At 41.9% G+C, this 21,151-nt stretch overlaps 1 protein-coding gene across 2 annotated transcripts in view; it reads left to right on the top strand.

The window, feature by feature from the left end:
- PID1 (phosphotyrosine interaction domain containing 1) overlaps positions 1 to 21,151 on the top strand; it is an 84,043-nt gene that overhangs the window by 27,142 nt on the left and 35,750 nt on the right. For both annotated transcript variants that reach the window (XM_038145824.1, XM_038145825.1), the window contains exon 2: positions 4,735 to 4,881. In XM_038145824.1, the coding sequence (XP_038001752.1) occupies positions 4,735 to 4,881 (147 nt within the window). The remainder of the gene's footprint in view (positions 1 to 4,734; positions 4,882 to 21,151) is intronic.

Here is a 21,151-nt window from a genome sequence, read left to right as displayed (position 1 = left end):
TGCAGTCTTGTGTCCCTTTCCTTTCATTATCTATTGTTTCTGTATCCTACAGGTTTTTCCATCAGACCTTTATCCTTGACTCCCTTATGACCCTCAGTAATGGCAGGAGAAGTTCACGAGGGGCCCTGCCTGGCAGCATTGTTTTAGTGCTGCCTCTCCTGGTGCTTTCCTTTCCTGAATCTCATGCCCTGCTTGCTTCAGTGCCATCTTCCTCTTGCTGTTCTGTCATAAGGATTAGAGTTTATCCTGTCAAATGCAGATTACTTCTTCCTGTGCCCAAGCTCTCTCTGCCACCCCATCTCTCTCCTATGCTGTCTGCTGGGTAGGGTGGAAGGAGCGTGGGGACATGAGAAGGGAAGTGGTGTCAGGCACTGGTTGAGTCTCTTATGTGCAATCATGCATGGTCATTGGACTTGTGGAGAGGGGGCAAAAGTTTGCTTGGTTGGTTTTTGATTTTGCTTTGTGGAACGTTTCCCAGATACTTTGTCCCAAAATTCTTGGGGGTGCCAGCCCACTGAGTCGTGCTGAGTTGTGCCATGCACCTGTCCAAGCTCCTCTACTTACAATTTGTATCACAGGGTGCCTGCAGGCAAGCCTGTCTTACAACTTCCACATGTTGCCACTTCTTTGTGATTGAAAGGTGAAAATTCAGACATAATTATATGATTTTTCACATAAACAGCATCTGTTACCTGAAAGAGATTGAATGGATTTGTTTTGATAGGCTGGAAAAATATAGGTCTTGAGATGCTAGATGGGATAAGCTTTTAATAATCAGATTTCTGGATTGATTTCAAGAAGGTTGCTTGGGATGGATCAGCGTGAGTATAGTTGTAACATGGTCTTGGGTTTGTGCATGCCAGTTTTGTGTTACAGACCAGGCTGCTGATGGGATGATTTCTGACTTTATCATGATAAATTGCTTCTATCCCTTCTGTAGTGGGTTTTATTGCAGCATTCAGTACAATGTTTATATGAACTGCTGCTAAAGGATAAATAAATAAAGCACGATATAGTTTAATATGGGGGAGGAAAAGTGATCATATTGTATTAGCAGTATTTGTTTAACAAGAAATGGATCAGAGATTACATTTATCTGTACTGGACAGATTGGCTTTAAACAAAGCAAAGCTTTGAAATGGATCAGTTTTCATATAGATCAGAATTCTTCTTTCCTTGCTGAAAAGCTGGAGGCTTGGGGTTGGGTGGTCCTCAGCTCACAGCTGTGCTCGTGTAACTCATGGGGTTACCCTAGTGCTAAAGGTGCATTGTGCTGTCATCTCCTCTTGTACCTATAGAGTGGACATGCTGGTAGTCAAATTCCACTGGTAACAGGCGAAAAGAAACCTTTCTACTGTCTAAACTTCTCTTGCAGTTCAATTCACTTGGTTGTGTCTTTCCTCTCCTAGGCTGCTTTTTCTTGCTGTAAGATGCTGTTGAAAAGTTCTGAGTTCAGTCGAGACTAAATGGGTTTCAGAGGTGGAGAGGTACTTCTGCTGAAATAATAAACTATAGATATTATTTTTTAATTTCCCTTCATCTTTTGCTGATGCACTAACATCTGGGAATTCCTTTGTAGGTGCTGTAGAAGGATGAATTAACCAGAGGACTGATTCTTGTTCTGGCAGATCCCTCTTTCAGAGTCTGAACTTTTAGAATAACTCTTTTTCATAAGTTAACATCCTGTCATTTTTGGATGAATGCGCATCTTTGGCAAAATTGGCCAAGTACACATCATCTGGAAATGTGATGCCAGTTTAGGCAGTCATGTGTTGATTGTAATGCTGATGTTAAGAGAGAATGGGGGATGAGGGCTAAGGTGCTGAAGACTTTTCTTTCAATCACCATGTTGCAGCCCAGTCAACCTGTAAAAATATATTTATTTTGCTTAACTCCTGTTGTTGGATCACAGATTATGAGGAGTTACAGTCCCCTCTTTCTTGACTTGTATTTTTATACTTCTATCCAATGTATAACCCTTTCTTAGATTTTTGAGTTTGGTCCTTTATTTCCATCAGGAAAATTAAAAGATCCTTTAGGCTTGGCTGCTGAATACTCAATGTTGTGAACAGCAGTGTCTGTTTTGTCAAGACCTGAAGATGAAGAGCATTATTATTACAAATTTCAGTGGATAATTTTCTCCTCCAAGTCATGATTCCTTGCATGGAATCATAGTTATCTTCTCCAAGATATTTGGCCTGAGTTCTGGTAGTGACTGTATTTTTGCTGACAAACTAAACCAAGATCCAAATGCTGTTAATTTTTAGTTTTAACTGCAACAGAAATTGTGCCTGAATTAAATACGCAGCATGTAAAATTTGCAAGTTGAATGTTCTGAACTAGTTATTCTAGAGCTAATGTGTGACTGTTGAGCTGGTAACAGAATATATGTTAAACAACATAGAAGTTCTTGAGTCTTACGTTCAGTTAACTGGTGGCTAAGTGTGTTAGTGATGGCACGGTTTTCACTGAAATAGGGAGCACTTTGAGGGTCACCAAGGAGGCAAGAGGCAGTACCTCTGTACTGACAGTCTTAGCCAGTTATGGATTTGGGTTGCCAGTTATGCACCATTCGGTTTTCTTCTGGAGGGGGGGAAGGATGCCATGAAGATGGGTAAACCAAGCACAATAAACTGATGGAACTTGAATCCTTGAACAAGCAAAACTGTGGTTTTGAATTAAGATAATTGTCCAGTGTTATTGTCAGCATTGCTTAAATTTTGCTCTGAATGATGTAATATTTAGCAACTAGTAAAATACAATGCTAATTACAGGTCTGATGCTTTCTTTGGCATTTAGGGTGTTTTCATTTGTTATGTTACTCCTTGTATTTCTTTCAAATATAAAGTCATATCAGTAGCACCATCTAAATGGATAAAGAATGAGCCATGTGTAGTTTTGAGCTGTTGGTATAATCATGCCAGCTATCTTCTCATGATGAATTTCAGCATAAGAGCCACCAAATGAACCTAGTGGTTCTGGCACATGGAATGTGAATGGTATAATGTTCCCTGAAACTTTATTCACTGGATTGCTGAAGCCATGCTTTTCAAGAACTTGGTGAACTTAAAGCACTTTAAAGAAATATTTCAAGTTCACAGCAGTGGAGAGTGAATGCCTCTTCTCAAAAAATACATTGGCTACTGTTATAGGTCAGCTTTTGCCAACAGTTTCTGCAGGAGATGCCAGTTTGGAGTGGAAACCCAAGAAATGGGTTCAGCAAAGCACTTTATCCTGTTCTTGGCTTAAAGCACATGAATAATCCCATTGACTACCCACGTGTGCTTTACTGTGACTGCTCACATAGTGAAAGTTAGGCACGTGCTTATTTGGGGGCTCCCTGCATGATGTCTGCTGGCAGAGATTAGATTTTCTTATGGCAGCCATCACATGACCTGTGCAGGGAGCACAGCGTGGTCTGCATTAGTCCCATGGGCTAAAGCAGAGGCTATTTCTGCATCCACCCCCAGTCCCTTCTGCACTTCTCTGGCAGCTGATCAGCTGTTTGCTGCCAATTGTGCTCTCGTGTTTTTGGCACCCAACTGCTCCAACTTGCTGCTCATGCAAGTATTGAATTGCCTTTGTAAGGCACAGAGTAGGCTTTTCCTTGTTTAAGATTGTATATGTGGTTGTTACGACATGAAAAAAAAAGATCATTGCTGAAGTTTTCTTCATTTTGGTCAAATTGTGCCCTTTCTGTCAGTAGTCCCATTGAATTTTATAGAGGTGTCAGCAGAGTGGAACAACTATTTTGCAGGTCCAAGCTCACAGCTCAGGAGGGCCAAATGGAGTTTTTTTACATCTGCTGTCTAATGGAAGCACCATTCTTTACTGGAGAAACCCTGTAAACTGATAATTTATGGAAATAGAGCTCTTTCAGCACTTAAAGGAGGGAAAGGTTAAATGCTAGGACAGGTTCTTCAACCTGATTATTTTGCAACCATTATCTCTGTTGATCCAAAATCAGCTCACCTGGAAAATAGTACGACTTAACCTTAATAGTACATTTTTTCCATCTCTGCCTACCTCTCCTATGCCCCTGCATGCACAAGACAGCAGCAGAAAGCCCTGGAGGCAGCATTTCCCCAGGCGTGAAAAGGGATTATTTGCAGGTGAAATTGCCGTGACCTGTGCATGGCTGGGCCTGAGCTCCAAGACCCTTTGCCTTCTGCAGTTTTTCTCTTCCAGAAATACAGCCTCAGCAGCAGGTTAGCAGACCTAGAGCCTATAGGTAAAAGCAAGTCAAGGGTGTATTAGACAGCAGTTAGTCATTGGAACCAGCCAGCCCAGCTGGTAATCAGTGATGGTCCTTCAAACACAGCATCTCAAACCTTCCACTTGCTTTGCACCTGCCATGGCTTTTTACCTGCTGTTCAGCCTTTGCTAACAGCTCCACTGGAGAGGACTAGGAAACTCCAAACAAAAGGCTGTCAATTACAACCTAAAGGTGAAATGAAGTAGATTTTCTTGTGATCAGAAGTTGAATTTAGACCCTTTGTGGAGCATATGTGAATTGTAATGAATTCTTTCACTTTGTGTATGTCTTTTTAAATTAAAAATACCCTCCACATTGCTGATAGTAATGAATGCTCTAAAGACACAGAACTTGTTAACTCTCCCCAGGAAAGCTTTTGAGGCATTGAACAGCAAGTGAAACATGCAGACACATCCAATTATTAACTCTCATTTTTCTGCAGCAGAACTGGAGGTAATTTCTTTTCTTTTTCTGTTTAGCACTTTCAGACCATGCTAAAGACTAAGTTGAATGTCCTAACTCTTCGTAAAGAGCCTCTCCCGACAGTGATCTTCCATGAACCAGAAGCCATTGAGCTGTGCACCACAACTCCCCTCATGAAGACCCGGACTCACACTGGATGCAAGGTACACAGAAGTATAAACTGAGGGAGTGTCACCGCTGTGGAGGTGTCCCATGTGGTTGTGAGAACTCTAAAGAGCCCAAAGTAGTCAACACCGTTCTGGAAATTCTATCAATGGCTACTAATACTATAAAGTTTCTGAATCAAAAAAGTCATTGAGCATTTCTGACCAGAAATTTTGGGTTTCAGGAAGAAAAGGTTTGGGTTACATGTCATGATGCAAATTGTGGAGGATTTCTAATAGGCTGTGATCAACTGCTGGTTGTAAACACTGACATTATTTCTGCAAGGGCTAGTGCTGCAGCTTAAAACTTAAGGTTAGTTTGGTTGTTTTTTTTTTTTTCTTTGTCGGTTTGGGGTTTTTAAGATTAAAAAAAAAGGAAAGAGTGGGGCAGGAGACTTATTTCTTGATTTGTTAAGCAACAAGATCAATCTGCCCTGTTACATCAAAGCAGAGCTTCTGCAAAGGCTATTCCTCTTTTAAAAAGTTTACTGGCTTAACAGCCTTGAATGTGTTCTTCTGTGGTAAGAAATCATATAAAAATAGGAAACAAATCTGCTCTGTTTGCATCTTTTCTTGGAGTCATTTTCCTTGATCACAGAGCTTGCCTGGCCTTGCAGAGCCATGGGCAGACAGGCAGACTGAGCTGGGTACCAGTCTGGCCTGTGCTGCCATTTGAGGCTTGGCAACTGATTCCCCTTCACCCACCCTGGCTGCCAGTTGTGTAGAGAGTATCCACCTGCCCTCCAGGGTCTTGGTGAAAATGGAGAGAACTGGGCTTCAGACTCCCCTGCTCTGTAAAGTGTTAACTCCAGGAGAGCTGTTGCTGGATGCTATGTGTGCTGGATAAGATCCAAAGTGCAATTAAATGTTCCCTGCCACAGTGTGTACACAAACATGTGCACACACTCGCTCTTCCTTGCTGGGGGATCGGATGAGAGTGAAGTGGGGTTGGAAGAAATTGCTTTCCCCTGCTTCTCTTGGCGTACTATACTTAGGCACCCCCAGGCCTGGCACTTCCTCAGCAAAGTTTCTTCTTGGAAAGTATCACTTCCCAAGTGTTTGACTCTTTGCCTGTCACAATAGCCAGGAACGGGACTTTGCTGCTGGGTGTTGAAGCAGAGCTGCCCTGTGCTGATGCAGCAGAATGCAGAGGAAGCAGCCCGAATGTGCTTTGTGTGGTAGCTCACAGCATCTGCTCTTCCATGGTGGTGCTTTTGTCCTTTATGTTGACATCTAATGAATTTTTAGGGAATATTAGTATGATCAAAATGGTTCACAAAGTATCTGGCTTTCACCCCCAGTAAGAGAGGTCAGGCATAATAATGCTTTCTGAAATCAGTTTATCTTTGTGAATGTGTATAGAATATAAATGAAGCCTTTTATTCAACTTACAGTCCTTCAATTGGAAAAGAATTGCAGAGAGATGTTGAATCCCTCAGTGAAGGGAATCTCATTCTATATTTAGATCTCTTTTATTTATTCATTTATTTTTCCTCCAATATAGCATAGTAGTACTGACTAGGGAACATCTACCACAACACTCCCGTTTTCCCTCTTGCATTGTTTCTCCTTCTCCCCTTCCCCTATAGCTAGTTCGCCTCCTGTCAGTGCTGGAGTTTTATGATGGTGGTTTTGGGGTAGTGGCCAGGCTCTCTTCAGGTGATTCAGCAGTTGTGGTTTTCAGTACCTGCCATGTGTATGTTGTTCCTGTGGCTAAGAAATCCTCTCCTGTTAATAACTAAAAGGCTTCAATTTACTCAGTCTCTGTAGTCACAATCTCTTTATTTTCCCCCTCTTTTTTCTTGATGAAATGTGTTCTCCCTGCTAGCTATTAATAGGTAATTAACTTCCCTGTCCTCTTTCCCCTCTGATTATTAGTTTTTTGCTGACTGATACAATAGTAGCATTGCCATAAAAAAGCTAGAATTTTATAATATGATTTTTTGCTCTCACTGGTCTGATCAATTCCTGTTATTCTGGGTGTAAGGCAGGAGATGCTGTGGTGTTGCTGGTACCACCAGGCCTGTCTGGTTCTGAGACTTGGGCTTTTCAGGCAAGAGCACAGCATCCAGTTTCTACTTGCTTTCATGAGTCACACTTTTTTGATCCTTAATCATTTTATTCCTCTTGACTGAAATCCCTCCAATTTTTCTATGTAATCCCATTAATGAGATAGCATCATTTGTCTGACAGAGGCTCCAGACATCTAATTGTATTGCACAGTTTTAACATAAGCCTCAGCTGGCACCGTCTTGTTGTGGGAACTTGACACATGCAATTGCTTTGCTGTTTGGAGGTCTGGGCATTGGTTTTCTGATGTGATTGCTCTTTTACTTGTCCTTTCATCACAAGGCAGGCTTTTCTTTTTGCTTTCATTTGCAGTTAGCTGCTGAATCTTGAAGAAAAAAAGCCTTTTTGCTGAGATCTTATCTCATTTAGTAATTCAGTGGGGTGGTTTTGAGAATAGCAGGGAAATGTCTAGTTTGAAGTAATCTAGGGGAACCTCCATCAAATCTGGAAAGTTAGAGTTGAAAAAAATCAGAGAGCTTTTCTTTCTTGTCCAGTTCCACATCTGATGCAGCTTTGTCGCCACTGTGAATTCTGAAATATATTTTTTTACTTAGGACAGAAGGCTTAAGACTCATTCTTTCTGCAACTGCGTGTTTACACCTGCCTGCTTGGGTCTGATGTGCTTGTTGTCCTTCCCACCCTTCTAGATTCGTGGACATCGTTTCCCCAGGCAGGAGAGATGGGTAGTGCTAGCACTGATTTGCAGCATAGAGCTTTAGGTGCTCACATTTGGGAGTTCGTGGTGATGGTTGCTTAGTTGGGTGGGTTGACGTGGAGGCTGCAGCTCCCAAGGAGCACCTTCTTTCCCTCCTTTGCCCACCAGCCCTGTTTGCAAATGGGGAGTGACAGCCCTGGGATCAGAGTGGTGCAGTCCCATGCAGCGGACAGCCTGAACCAGAGCAGGATTTCTGGGTACAGTAAAGTACTCAGCCTCTGCTTTCTCCTGGGTGTCATTTGCTTTATTTAAGCTGCAGTGTACAGTCGCTGCAGGCAGGTCTTTGGCCTGAGGAGCTGCAGCTTCTCATCCTCCTTCAGCTGAGGATGCCGGGGCAGGGCACTGGGATGCTGAGAGCTGCCATTTCTCAGGGACACACAACTGGGGACCTGTGTGCATGCTGCCTCTTCCCTGCAACAGGTGTGGCATTTATGTATGCTGGATCACCAAGGGCTCAGGTCAGCAGCTGCTCCAAAGAATGAGAACACCTAACTGGCTTATTGTGTGCCTGTAAGTGGCAAGTCTCAGCTTAAGCTAAACTACCCTTTCCTGGAGAATGACAAAAAAGAGTGAGAATAAATCTTTTGGTAACTGGACCACACTTTCAGTCCCAGGTTCTGATTTGATTTTATTTTAGTAGAGCATGTTTTCCATTTGGATATGAGTGTGATTTAGATGTGTGTATAGAAAAAAGCATCCATTCTTCTTCAGATCCTAAGGATTTCAATTAGACTGTTGCAGTCCTGCTTGTAGGTATTTCATGTCAAATGGGCACTCCTGTGTTTCAGCTGGAAACCTGCTTGTTGCTTATCCCAGCACTAAGTACCACCAGATGGAAATGTAAAATCTGGAGTATCTCCAGAAAATAAGTTACTCTCTACTCAGAAATGCCTGCTTTCTCCATGCCTCCTAAATGATTTTGTTTAAGTTCTGCATGGTTTGTTCTTCCTTAATGTCCTAATCGGCTTATATTGATTCTAATGTTTCTTGATTTCTGTCCCTTTGAGCCATGGTGGTGGCACAAAGGGAGCTGCCTAAATGACTTTCTCTCTCCTGCTGTAGCTTTTCCAGGCACTGGTGCAGTAATGCAAAAGGACAGAGGTTAAAAATGCTGTCTGCAGTTTTTAAAGTGGTGTAATAAGTTTATTTTTTTTTCCTTTTTTTTGGAAGACTCTTCAAAGTGAAGTCAGTGCTGAATAATCTGCACTGGGTCAGGCAATCTTATTCCTCCAGTTCCCACCAGTGGACAAGCTTTTCTCGGCAGCCTCAGAGGCTGAGAGGAGCATAAACAGTGCAAATATTGTATTCTTAAGAGTATGCTTTAATTAAATGGGAAAATATATTTTAGTGATATAGTATTTACAGGAATGATACTTGTTGCTTTCCTGTCTTATTGGATTGATTTTGTGAGCTTATTAATTCAGGCTTTGTGAAAGGTATGATGTGGAAACCCCTGTGATGGTATATCTTAATTTAAGATAGATGAAAGTATTGTTTAGCAATTTGTATAAGTGGCATTTGTGGGGTAATAAAAACAAGTGTTTTAAAAACAAGTCTTGCACATACTGATAGAGATTTAAAAGTAGACAAGAAGTAACATAAATAAATAGAGTCTGGTTTCTCAGAATAGCTTAATAGCTTCACTCCCAAAGCAAAAAGGAAGAGTTTCTTGTACTAAGCTGGCTGCAGGCTGGTGATGACTGTGGGGCCACAGCTGGGCTTCTGTGGCGCCAGTGTAGTTGGACACCAAGCTTGACTGATGTAACTCTGGGGCACGCCTGATGCTGCTACATGTTTGTCAGCCTATGAACTGGGTTTAGGGTGTTTTCTGGGACAGCTGGGCAGTGCCTTAGATGCCCTAACCTGTGCCTGCCCTCCAGCAGCAGCTCTGGCCCCTTCAGCTAAGCTACAACCTGTTGCCCTTGTTCCTGCTTTTCTCCTGGCTTTGCTGGCTGCTGCCAACAGTTTTCATTTTCCCTTTGTCTCTCTGTCTTTCTCCCATTTTTCTTCTTTTTCTCTCAAAAGTAGCTTTCACCATTAGAGACAATTCCATCACCTGTGGGCCCTACTAATGAACCTCCATGCACATGAAATTGTCTCATGTGCTTTGAGCAGCAGGATGTACAGCAGTGCAGCAGAGACTGGAAGTTTGGCCTGCAAGGGCTAAACAGACAAATGGGGACACAATTCAGTATCCTAAAGTTACCCTAGGACATAGGAGAAAGCTCATAGTAAGCTTTTAGGATGCATAGAGAGTAAGATTGATCGTGATTTAATTAGGATCTTCAGAATTACAATGTTTCTCTTTGGGATACATATTAAAAAACCCCTGAAACATCATCTTAAAATTGCCACCTTGGTCTGATTCTAATTCCTTGTGTAAGGCAGTCATTTAGGAATATTGTCTTCTCAGATATTACTGCCTATTTTTGGTTTTCTGCCTTGTTAATTTTGATTGCAAAGGCCTTGCAGCAGGACTGTCTCTTACCACATACTTGCAAAATACCCCATTTCTACTCTACCCTACGTGCCTCTGTAGCAAATTTAGTAATGCTGTGTTGTTGCTTTTATTGATCTTCTCATTTTTAAAACTTACAATATTGTTACTTTTTCCCTGTAGACCAGACTTTCCCAAGCTGTTTTCTCCAGCCTTTCTGGCCTATGCAAGCTCTTCCACTGGTGTTCCATCCTAATTAGCTCAGCCTGTGGTGGCCAAATCTGTTACCCCTTGAGCATTCAGGGTTACAGCATCTGCTGGATTGGAGGCCCTTCAGCATCCAGAAAATGTTTAAATTGATGAGCCATCCTCCCAGTTTCAAACAGCCCATACAGCATCGTTTTGGTGGTGGCAATTTCAGCCTCATTCCTCTTCCCCTTCATTGGTCCCCAATGCCTAAGTTTTAGCTTTGGCTCACTGAAGCATGGGTGAATGGCTTCCCTCTGCTGCCCTGCAATTGTGTTACTGTCATGGGTTGGTTTTGTGTCTTCATCCTGAATCAGACAAAACACAGCAAGAACACTGTCCCTCATGTCAGTACCCAGAGACCAAGGTACCCTTTGCTGGTTTTGTGTCCTGTTGACTCAAATTGGCTGAAAATGCATCCACAGTCTCTCTGGGATGGTAAAATCCAGATAACATAAATGGGTAGTTAAAAATCTTGTGTTTTACTTAAATTTCCACAAATAATTTAAAAAGCCTCCTCCTGTTGAATGTTTATTGCTCTTTTGGCTACTGAAGCCATAGCAAATTGGAAGGTGCACATATTCTTAAAACTACCTCACTTCATACTTACAAAACTTAATAAAAGTGCTCTCTTTGCATCTATAGAATGGTAAAGGATGATTGTTTTGAGTGCAGCTGTAAATATAAGTCCCACTAGCTGCCTGGTCTTCATTACCATTTTCTAGGCCTGTAATATTAAGATGACCATTAAGTTTAATAAAGAAACAAATTAAACAAGTGAGAAAAGCTTATTGTACTATCACTCCCCAGCCTGCTTTTTCCCTCATCTTTCATCTGAGTCAAAAGCACAGATGGTTTTTTTTCTTCTTGCTTTATTAAAGGCCTTCTACTGTTATCCTTAAGCATTACTTATTTTGCATTGTGAACTGAGAGATTGTTTTCCTGCTTCTTTCTCCCCTCATAAAATGAACCAAAAGGACACACATGACTTCTTGCATAGGGCAAAACTTAGTAGCTCCACTATATTTAGATATAGATATGGGGCTGGTTGGTGAGAGATTCAGAGTCTGTAGTGATGTGTTTTCCAAAGGTGAAGTACATCAAATAAACTAATACCCAACAAGTATACTATATAAAGATGAAGTATATATATTTCTTTTGTTTAGTGTTATAGAAATAAAAGAAAAAAAAAGGAAAAGGTGAAACCTGAACTTGTGGAAGAGTAAACTGCTTGCAGAAACCCTTAAACATGACTTTATTGGCTACATCTTGTTCTACCATTGAAAATGGAGAGTTGCATGTGCTCATTTCTGTTTCAAAACATCCCTCTATGGCAAGGTTCTACCTTGTACCTACCTTGTACCTTGAAGCTGCTGAGTTTCACTGTGGGCTCTGCTGTCAGCAAGGTGGGATGAGCTGTGCAGGATGGCAGCAGCCCTCAGGCAGCACTCACTGCAGGGTGTTTGACACTGGCTGCTCTCAGCTTAGGAAAGAGTCTCTCTTGCATATGATTTTTTTAATTACATGCATGGAAAACCCATTTATGTCAGTGAGAATTTATACTTTAAATGAGTGCAGAGGATCTAATAGAAACATGAAGGGTAGATGCAAGTGCAGAAGGTTGTTAAAGCATTGTAATGCTTCATTTCCTGATGTCCAGGAGTCTTAGGTGGAGAATATAAATTGGGTAAAGCAATTGAATTAATCTTTAACTGAGCCTGCTTTAAATAGTATCTTCTGCAGTGTTCAGTTTTGCTGTGTTGGGTGTATTTTTGCATAACTTTATTTGCTTACTGCTAAAGTGGCATTGTAAGAATAATGTATACTGAGAGTGGTGGAAGTTATGTCTTATGTCCTGTCAGATATGTTGGTGGTATTTGTTTTTTCCTTAGCATTTGCACTGGTGACATTTTTCAAGCCATGGTTCAAGTAAAGGGCATCTTGTTATTGAGGAAGTTCTTATATCCCATATAAAAATGGTCATATATTGTAGTCAGCTTCATATTTCTGCTTCAATTACCTTCATAGAAGAAAGTGTCTGTTTTCTGCATATGGTGGAGCAATCTTGCTCTGAATATATGTATATTAACTAAAGGAAATCAGTTTTGCCTATTTCTGTTTCCTTTTGGATTTTCACTGAGAAAGCATGTCTCAAATAGTTTTAAAGAGCTCCATGAAAAGAATAAGACCACCACCTTGGGAGGAGAGCACTGGTGACAGGGAGGATTTCTGGGAGCTGCCCTGCATGTTTGTGGCCAGCAAAGGGCTGGAAGTACCCTGATTGCAGGGCTTTCTTCCTGTGCTTCCCCTTGGGTTTGCTTCCAGAGGGAGGGAGCTCAAGGCTGGGTATGTTGTCTGGAAGATCAGGCGTGAGTTGAGTTTCATAGAGATGTGTGAAAATATGCTGAAAATAGCTGTGTGTGTGCACACTCCCGGGAGGACTAAAGGACTGGGGTCCCTGCTTGTTGGGCTGCATGGAAAGGCTTCCAGTTGCTGTGGACCCTGCAGACAGACCAGGCACCAGGGAAGAGAGGTCCCCCTGCCCCAGGGCTGCCCATTTGTGTTGAGGAGGTCTCCTCAGCTCCTCGGAGCACGGCTCAGGGTCCCAGGTTTGTCTGTGGACAGACCTGTTCCCAGCACTGCTTTGTCTTGCACGAGGAAATAAGAGCAGAAAGGCTGCGCTGGGTAAGCCAGACTCTGCTCAGATATGCATGTCTGAGCCCATTTTCTTTGGCAGTGGACTGTAGAAAATAACCCCTAAACAATAAAATCCTCTTGAAAATGCAAGGGTATAAAAAGTCACAGCATCCATTAGCATGTTGTGCTTTGCTGCTCCCCTTGGTGCATGTATTTTATCAGTTGCACAATTGCGTGCGTTGCATTTCTTCTTACTGATGTAGTTCTGCTCTTGTAGTGGATGCATGGGGTCCCAGTGAAGAAAATGGGTGACAGTGCATGATATGGAGCCTGGGAAACTGTTTTTAAGTTAAACAGAAATCCCTTTGGTTGGAATCTAGCACTTCCTTTGGCTTCAGAGCTTTGACATTATTAGTTGCCTTTGATTCAACAAAAGCTTGAATGGGAAGTCATCAACCCTTGATTTTGTTAGCAAATGGTATTTATCAGCAGAAGTCATCTAAATGAAGCCTTTTAGTGTAAAACAAGGCACTAAACAGTTTCTATTTAATTCAGGTATGGAAGAGATAGTGATTGGCATTCAAAGAGCACTGTGTAAAATGCCAACACACGGGAATTAAAATTGCACTCTGTGATTGGTTAAGAACAAGCCCTGTCCATTCCTGAATTCCCACCCTTGCTTGTCAAAGCAAAGGGAAGCTTGGGAGGTACTGAGGAGACCAGACACTGTGTGCAGGTGAATGCTCAGTCACTCTTCACTGAGGGTCATTTGTACATCTGTAGTATTTCTGAACCAGAAAGATCCCCCAGCCCCTTCTAAAGCAGCTTTGTTGTCCCCTGCTGTTCAGCTGCTGTTCTCTGCCAGCAGCCCTGTTTGCAGAGGTCAGATCAGCTCACCAGAGCTCGGGGGAAAGCTGTGTGGGCACACTGCACTGTGCATAAAATACACAAGGGGAAACTGAAAAAGATGATGAGAATGAAAATGCATACTTCTATAAAGTAGTAATGCATTGAATGAAGGTACTAAAAAGCAATATATACTAATGGAATTCTTTTGATGCACAAAGCTCCGCAGAATACTTCTGTATCTTGAAACACAAATGTGAGTTGTTTTGTCAGTTATAGAAATACCACTTTTCAGGGTACTTGGAGCTGTTTAATTATAGCTGTCTTTGTAGGAGATAACATACCAAAATAGTTTTCTTTGAAAGAATATTTGAATTTCAAAACCAATTTAATCTCTCTACAGCAGGAAATATTTAAGTTTTGAAATTCTAAACTTACAGAATACCTTAGGAGATAATCTTCAATTATACGTATATACAATGTCATACGGCTTATGCCAGTAATTTCCAGCTTTTGGAATCTGGCACAAAGCCAGGACACCAGTGTGAAGCACAGTGGCAGTTGCAAGGTCCTAGATAGCTACAGATGTGTCAGGGTATTTATTTTTTATGCTGCAGAAAATATTGTGCTCATTGCAATTGTTCAGGCAAAGCCTTCTGGTCATAGGAGCTAATTGCTTCCATAATAATTAAAGTTCAAGTATCTAAGACCTAATAGCTTTAGACATATAAAAATTAAAATGAGATTGAAATTTATTATGTTGGTTAGGCTGAGCAGATGCTGCAGTCACTGTCAATTGTTTTGTTCTAGTGTGTCCTTGAGAAATGTTTCCATCTTTGTGTGGCTGTTGCAAGGTAAGGATAGAGCTGTGGTTGTGTTGCTGGAGAACACAGGAAGCTGCTGCTTCTCCATGGCCCTCGGGGCATTAGGGACCCTGCTGTGAGCTGGCTCTCAAGAGGAGGAGGGACCCTTCCTTCATAGCACATGAAGTTATTCTTCAACACTGGTTCTTCGGTTGTTGCTCCCTGGTGTTGTTGCAGTGGGCCCCTCCCCACTCACCAGCATGAAATGTGCTGGGAGAGGTGTTGGCAGATCTTTTCAGATGAGCTTTTTCACAACAAAGGCATGTGTGCTTATTCTGTGAAGGTACTCTGTGTGGCTCTTCCCCTGAAGCCATGGATATTGTTACTTTGATTTCCATTAGAATACTGCAAAATTTGCATTTGGCACTGGGTACCCACTGCTCAGGCTAGTTTGAGCCAACATGAGCCTTCCTGGGAATTTGTAATCTCTGCTTACAGCTGTACTATGTCCAAACCCAGCAGTACTTATTCTGGGGCCAGTCCTGAGTGCTGAAAGCTTCCCACTGGAGCAAATGACACTGGCAAGCAAGCAGCTGAAATTGGATTACAGATCCATTCTCCCGCAGATGACGTACCAGTGGCCGTGTCTGTAGTGCACGGGCTGCTGGAATGCAGATTAATGTTGCAATCCAAAATGCTTTATGTCACAAGAGAAAGGAGGGTCCTTTGTGCCACCTCTGTTAGTTCCAGAAGCAATTCTGTTCTCCTTGTACTATTGCAATGTATTCTGAAATGCAGTGTGATGTATAGATATATTAACTCAGAAGAGAGAGAAATTTTTCCATTCCAGGATTTGGATGTCAGTGTCTGAGACTAATATCTTCTTTTATTTACTTCATTAAAATATTATTTTCTTTGCATAGTTAATTAAAAGTTCATAACAATAACCATCACAATGCTTCTGGGCAAGTTTAAGGCCTGATGCATGCTATCTATTGCTGATCAATTACCTTTATTGTAAATATTGTGAATATTTGACTTGAGGGTGGTGGTAATTCAGTAATTTTCTTCTCTGGGACTCTAGGTTGTATAGACATAACAGGTGCAACAGAAGTAGGAGGGTGTTTTGTTTGTTTATTTTTTTGTCTAAGAAAGGAGACAGATCAAGTTCAAAATTTACATTCTGGTTGGGAAAACGAGTAAGTACTTCTAAGTTAAGAACTTGCCTAACTCAGGATTCTCTGATATTCACCTGTAGTCATTTCACAGCAAGATCCTATTAAATGATACATTGTGCCACAGAAGCAAAATACTGAATTTCACAGCAATGTAAATTTGGAATTAATACATTGTTTATAATGTTTTATCAGTGAATAAAAATCTAAATTTTAATTGGTAGTACCCTGTTAACGTTGATGAAACAGAATACCCACTGAGGTTATGGTCTATCCCTTTTGGAAGCTGATTTTTTTTTTTTTTGTAGATATTAGGGTTGCTTTCTGAGTGCTAGAACCTAGCACACAGAGGAAAAAGAGTTACTGAATTAATCATCTAGGGCATGATGATATTTTGATTAAAGTGCTCTCAATGTTTAAATGGCATGGCAGTGACCTGCACTTCATAATCCCAAGCTTGAGATGTAGATAACCTTATATTTAATAGATGTCCATACACAAACATTTAAAGTAGAAGGAAACTAACTTAAATGAATGAATTTTGGAAGACAAGTTGAAAGGGTCTTTATAAGTGTACTTTCTAAAGTTCACTGAATATTCATTGAACTGTTTGCTGAGAAAGATTTGTCATTGAGTAGTTATTTGATGGAATTGTTTTCATCCTAGGGGACTTGTTTTATTTCAGTGTTTGTTGTGGGTCCCCCCATCCCCCAATTTATTTTTCAAAAGGGTGGGAAGCAAGCTTCAAGTCAGAAAGAGATTTAAATCTCTATCTCCAAGACTGGAAAAATATCTTCTTAAAGACTGGTACAGTTGAGTAGTAAACTGGGCAAGATGGTAAGGAAAACAGAAAACAAAATAAGACAATATACATGTATTATGATTATTTTGAGACTATCATTGAAGTGGATTCTGAGTGTTCTCTGGAACAGAAATGAACAGAAAACCAAACTGGTTTTAGTTCTTTATGAAAGCTGCTTTTTTGACTGAATTATCTGTAGGCTGGGAGTAATTCCCCTGTGCTGATGTCTGACTCATTCTTACAAATAGTGCAATAATACACTTCAGCTTTGTCAGCTGTTTGTAACCACAGTGGCCAGAATCCCCATGGGAATTATCATTAATGGAATGCAGTTTTTGGGCTGGCTTTGCTATGGTATAAATTGGCATACTTCCTTTGACTGAACTGCCATGCTAAGTTAAATCATTTAAGAATCTGGTGTTCTAGTTTGACATGTGGCTTGGAGTTCCTATTGATTGAAAGCAGTCTGTTAATAAAATCAAAGTAATTGAATACAGCCTATGGGAACCAGTGCTGTTTGTCATTTGTTATTAGGCAGAAATGTTAAAAATATTAAGTAATTCTTGAAATGATTTTTATGAAACGGCATAGTAGTTATTTAAAGAAAGGTGTGTTTTCACCCCAGAGCTTTGCCTTGAGTTACATTTGCAGGCCTTCATACAAGGCCAAATAAATTGTGTCTCTCTGCATTCCCAAATGGGAGAAATGATATACATCTAGGAAATACATTGTATATGTAATTTAAGTTTGGAACCGTTTACAGCACTTCCTTATAGTGAGGATAAACTGAATGACTTTAATTACCAGTGACTTACTGATGGACTGCTGTAAGGTTTTTGTTCTGCATGACTTTCCTTATCTCTATATAGGGTTTTATTCACTGTTATCAGTTTTATGCAGACAGCATGTGTCTTCAGGTCCCCAAAGCAAGGGACTAGCTTGGCTGTTGCTGTAGCAGTGCCCTGAAGGGGTTTAACAGGGGGTGCTGGCTGGAGCAGGAGGCACATCTCTGGAGGCAGCCCCATGCTGTGGTGCCTGTGCATGTCTGTGCATCCCAGCTCCCAGCCCTGCCACCAGTGGTCTCCAGGGCCCTGAATGGCACCCCAGCAGCCACTCAGCATTATTTGGCAGGGTGATGCCTCTCGTGGAGCTTCTTTGAATGGCTGCAGCCCCCAAGGAACTCGCTGGCCTGCCCAGCCCTGACTCCCTGGGCATGGCAGCTGCTGCCTTGTGCTGCTGTGGTGCTCCACTGAATGCTCCTGGGCATGTTTACCTAAGGTGCAAATGTAGCCTTTTAAAACATTGTTTTGTTTGTGGGCCACTAAATAAAAGATGGACAGGAAGACACATGGTGGGTTTTCTGTGTCCTGGTCCTGCTCAGCAGCTGCAGTTGTGTCAACTTTTCAGGTTCTGTGTGTGGTACTGTCATAAGCAAGTGAGCCTGGGTTAAATAGGTAAATAAAGAAATAAATTAGAATTGGTCAGGCCACAGATGTGGGATATCCATGTACCTCCCTGGGATGCTGACTACAATTCTTGGGCACGGGGCTGCCCCAGGGCCAGCATGGCTGTCACCTCCCAGAGCCATTCCCTGGCTCTGGTTCAGGGCTGTACTGAGTGTATTTGCTGTTCCTTGGTGGTTGCTGGCCATTTTCAGCAGAGTAGGGATGGTTTTGTGTGTCCTCTACCTTCAGGTGACTCCATCCTTTAGGGCCAGGTGGCCCCTGCTGCTGTCTGGGTACAGAGGAGAGTGAGGACATGTCTGGCTTTGTCCTGGGCCTTGAGGGCCCTTCCTGGCCACTGCTCTCTGACTCAGGGCTCTGACCCTGGCCCTGGCAGTGCCCCCAGCCAGGGGCCAGGGCCACTATAGGACAAGTCCCAAGGTTCCTGTGTGTGGTCCCAGGTGTTTCACCGTCCCTGAAATGGGCAACCCACCTGTGCCTGCGGGCTGTGGGGTGAATACCTGCAGCTTTTTGAGCCTTTGTCATGTTGATAACCTAAGCCAACAGGAGTAAGCCCTTCCTACATCCAGTGCGAAACAGAAGAAAGCAAAAGCTCTCTGGTGTGGCCTTGGGTGGAGGGTTGGCCATCCCAGCCATGCCATTCCTTAGATCTCCTTTCCTTTCTTTTTCAAGGACACTTGCATGTGACAATAGGCCTGAAATCAGACATTGGTGGCTTGTGGCCCTTTGAAATATTCTCAACAAGAGTTTAAGCAGTGGGAATTAAACTCCTGTCATTTTGGACAAAGGGGTTGCAATTTGAGTCCTTCACTGTGGCACTAGAGGACTCTGAGGGAGTCTAGTGTGCAGCCAGAGATGTTCAGGTAATTCATCCCCTGGACTTGGTAGCGTGAGCCTTGTGAGCTATCACGAGGCACTCTTGCTGTCTCTTTGGATTTGTTAGCGTGCCCTCATTTTGCAGTGAGTCCTCGTGTGCTGCCTGTGGCTCAGCCGCCTGATGGGGCACGGTGAAGAGCAGGGAGGGAGGAGCAGGCTTGGTATGGTCAAGAGCCCTGCTCGATGATTGCACTGCCAGGCAAATGGCCAAACGAGGGGCATCTTTCAACTAAATATGATAATAGTGAGCGTATTTCATAGGATTATTTTTGTTCAGGTAGCTCTTCAATAAGGTAGTGAATTTTATTTTGGAGTGAGACAGAGACAATGATTACAGAGATCTTTGCATAATTTTTCCCCCTCTTTGAATTAGATTGCACGTTTGTTCTCCGCTGGCTATTGCTTTCATGTCAGTATAAGTACAAGAGGTTATAGAAGTTCATTATGTTTCTCACATTGTAGCAGCTTTCTGCATACCAACCCCTTTGCCCTTTCGACTACATGAAAAACTATAAATGTGTCAAGCAGGAAGATTTAAATAAGTGCTGTTTAGGTCCCAGACACTCATTGCAGAGCTTCGATTTCTTAAGGGCTGTCTGAGCTTTACTTTACGTGCAGCCACACAGTCATGCCCACTAAAATCCTGCTAATTATTTTGGAGACATTTTTGTATGATGTGTCTTGAGAAAAGAGTCTGAGCATCTGTGAAACAGATGAAGTGAAAATTCCTCTGGCGTCTATCAGCAAACATAAGCAGGTGGAGCATTTCCAAGTTTCTGCAGCTGAGGGAGTGGCTCCAGAAAAAACGGTTGTTTGCAGCACAGAGGGGAAATGAAATTAAAAAGAATTACTTATGTATCTTCATTTGATGCTGCCTTGTCAGATAAGGCCAGCTCAGGAACAGCAGATTTCTGCTTCATTTCAGGGGCCATGGTAAATTGACTGTCAGGTTTTTCTAGGAAATGAACAGAGAACTGCAGACTCTAAGATGCAAATTGCTGAATCTAGAATTGAGCACTGCAAATAGGGCTCATTTCTCATTTTGAAAGGTGTTAAAATGTTTACACTTATTGCCAGTGCAAGGTTAATCCAGGTAATTTTTGAAATACATTGCTGTATCAATCTCCTAATGGAGAATTCCTGAAAATCAAATGGTTTGTATGTTTTAAGGCAAACCCCAGGACTTTAAAAATAAAAAAGATATGCCGCTGGTGCCCACTAAAGGAAATGTGTGTGGTAAGAAGCTGTTTTTGCTGCCCAGGATGAAAGGCCAGCTGGCATCAATTAGCACTTTATGCACATGCACTTTTATAGAAATAATTTTTACTGAGCAGATTTCAAAGCCTTTCAGTGCCATTTAGTTAATCCTCCTAACAATCCTGGCCAGAGCTGCCCCATTATACACATGGGCAGGCTGGAAATTGGGGAGGTTTAAGTGACTAATCCGTCGCTGCAGAGTGAATCAGTTCTGTCCCATCTTACCTGCCTTTGCAAAGCAGCACTACCTTTTCTCAGAAGGGAAACAAAAAAACAACATACAAGTTACAGCAATGGCTATGTGGTGTGTTTTAGAATATCCTTTATAAGGCACTGCCTTTAAACAGTGTATAGGATAGAAATACAATTTGTTTATTGCATGAAGGACAACTACAAAGGATTAAGTCATTTGTACAATAATTGACTTCTCTGCTTCAAGTTCATTGTTTATTGTTTATGTTTTTGTAAAACTGCATAGACAAAGAATGACATTTCCCAGTACATGAGAGAAAGCCTTGCTGTCTTTTCAAGAAAGAGAGCCTAGATTTAAAAAAAACCCCAAATGCTTTCTTCTTCTAAGAGCATGACTGTGCAAAAATGCAGGCGTGCTGAATTTGACCCAGGGTGTGAAATGAGCAAATGTCCTTCACTACTTTCTCTGAAGTTTGCATCCACTTAAAACAAGCTACTGCCTGTTTTCCACTGTAGTCTTTAAAGGCCAAAAAAGTGAAATTAAAACATGCAAATATGTGGTTAACCCAATAGTTCTTGGTGGCATGTTTGGAGCCTTGGATGAGAGCTCGGTACCTTTCTTTATGACTATTGTGTGTGGGTTGTTGGTCCCTGTCACATGTGGGGTGGGGAGGAAGTGTGAGACTCCAGGCTGTAGTTGAGAGGAAGGTGTCACAAATGTCATCCTTAAAGCACTGGGTCTTTTTCTATG

This window comes from Motacilla alba, chromosome 9 (assembly GCF_015832195.1).
Source record: "Motacilla alba alba isolate MOTALB_02 chromosome 9, Motacilla_alba_V1.0_pri, whole genome shotgun sequence".
NCBI classification, from domain to species: Eukaryota; Metazoa; Chordata; class Aves; order Passeriformes; family Motacillidae; genus Motacilla; species Motacilla alba.
This window is presented reverse-complemented; position numbering and strand designations above follow the sequence as displayed.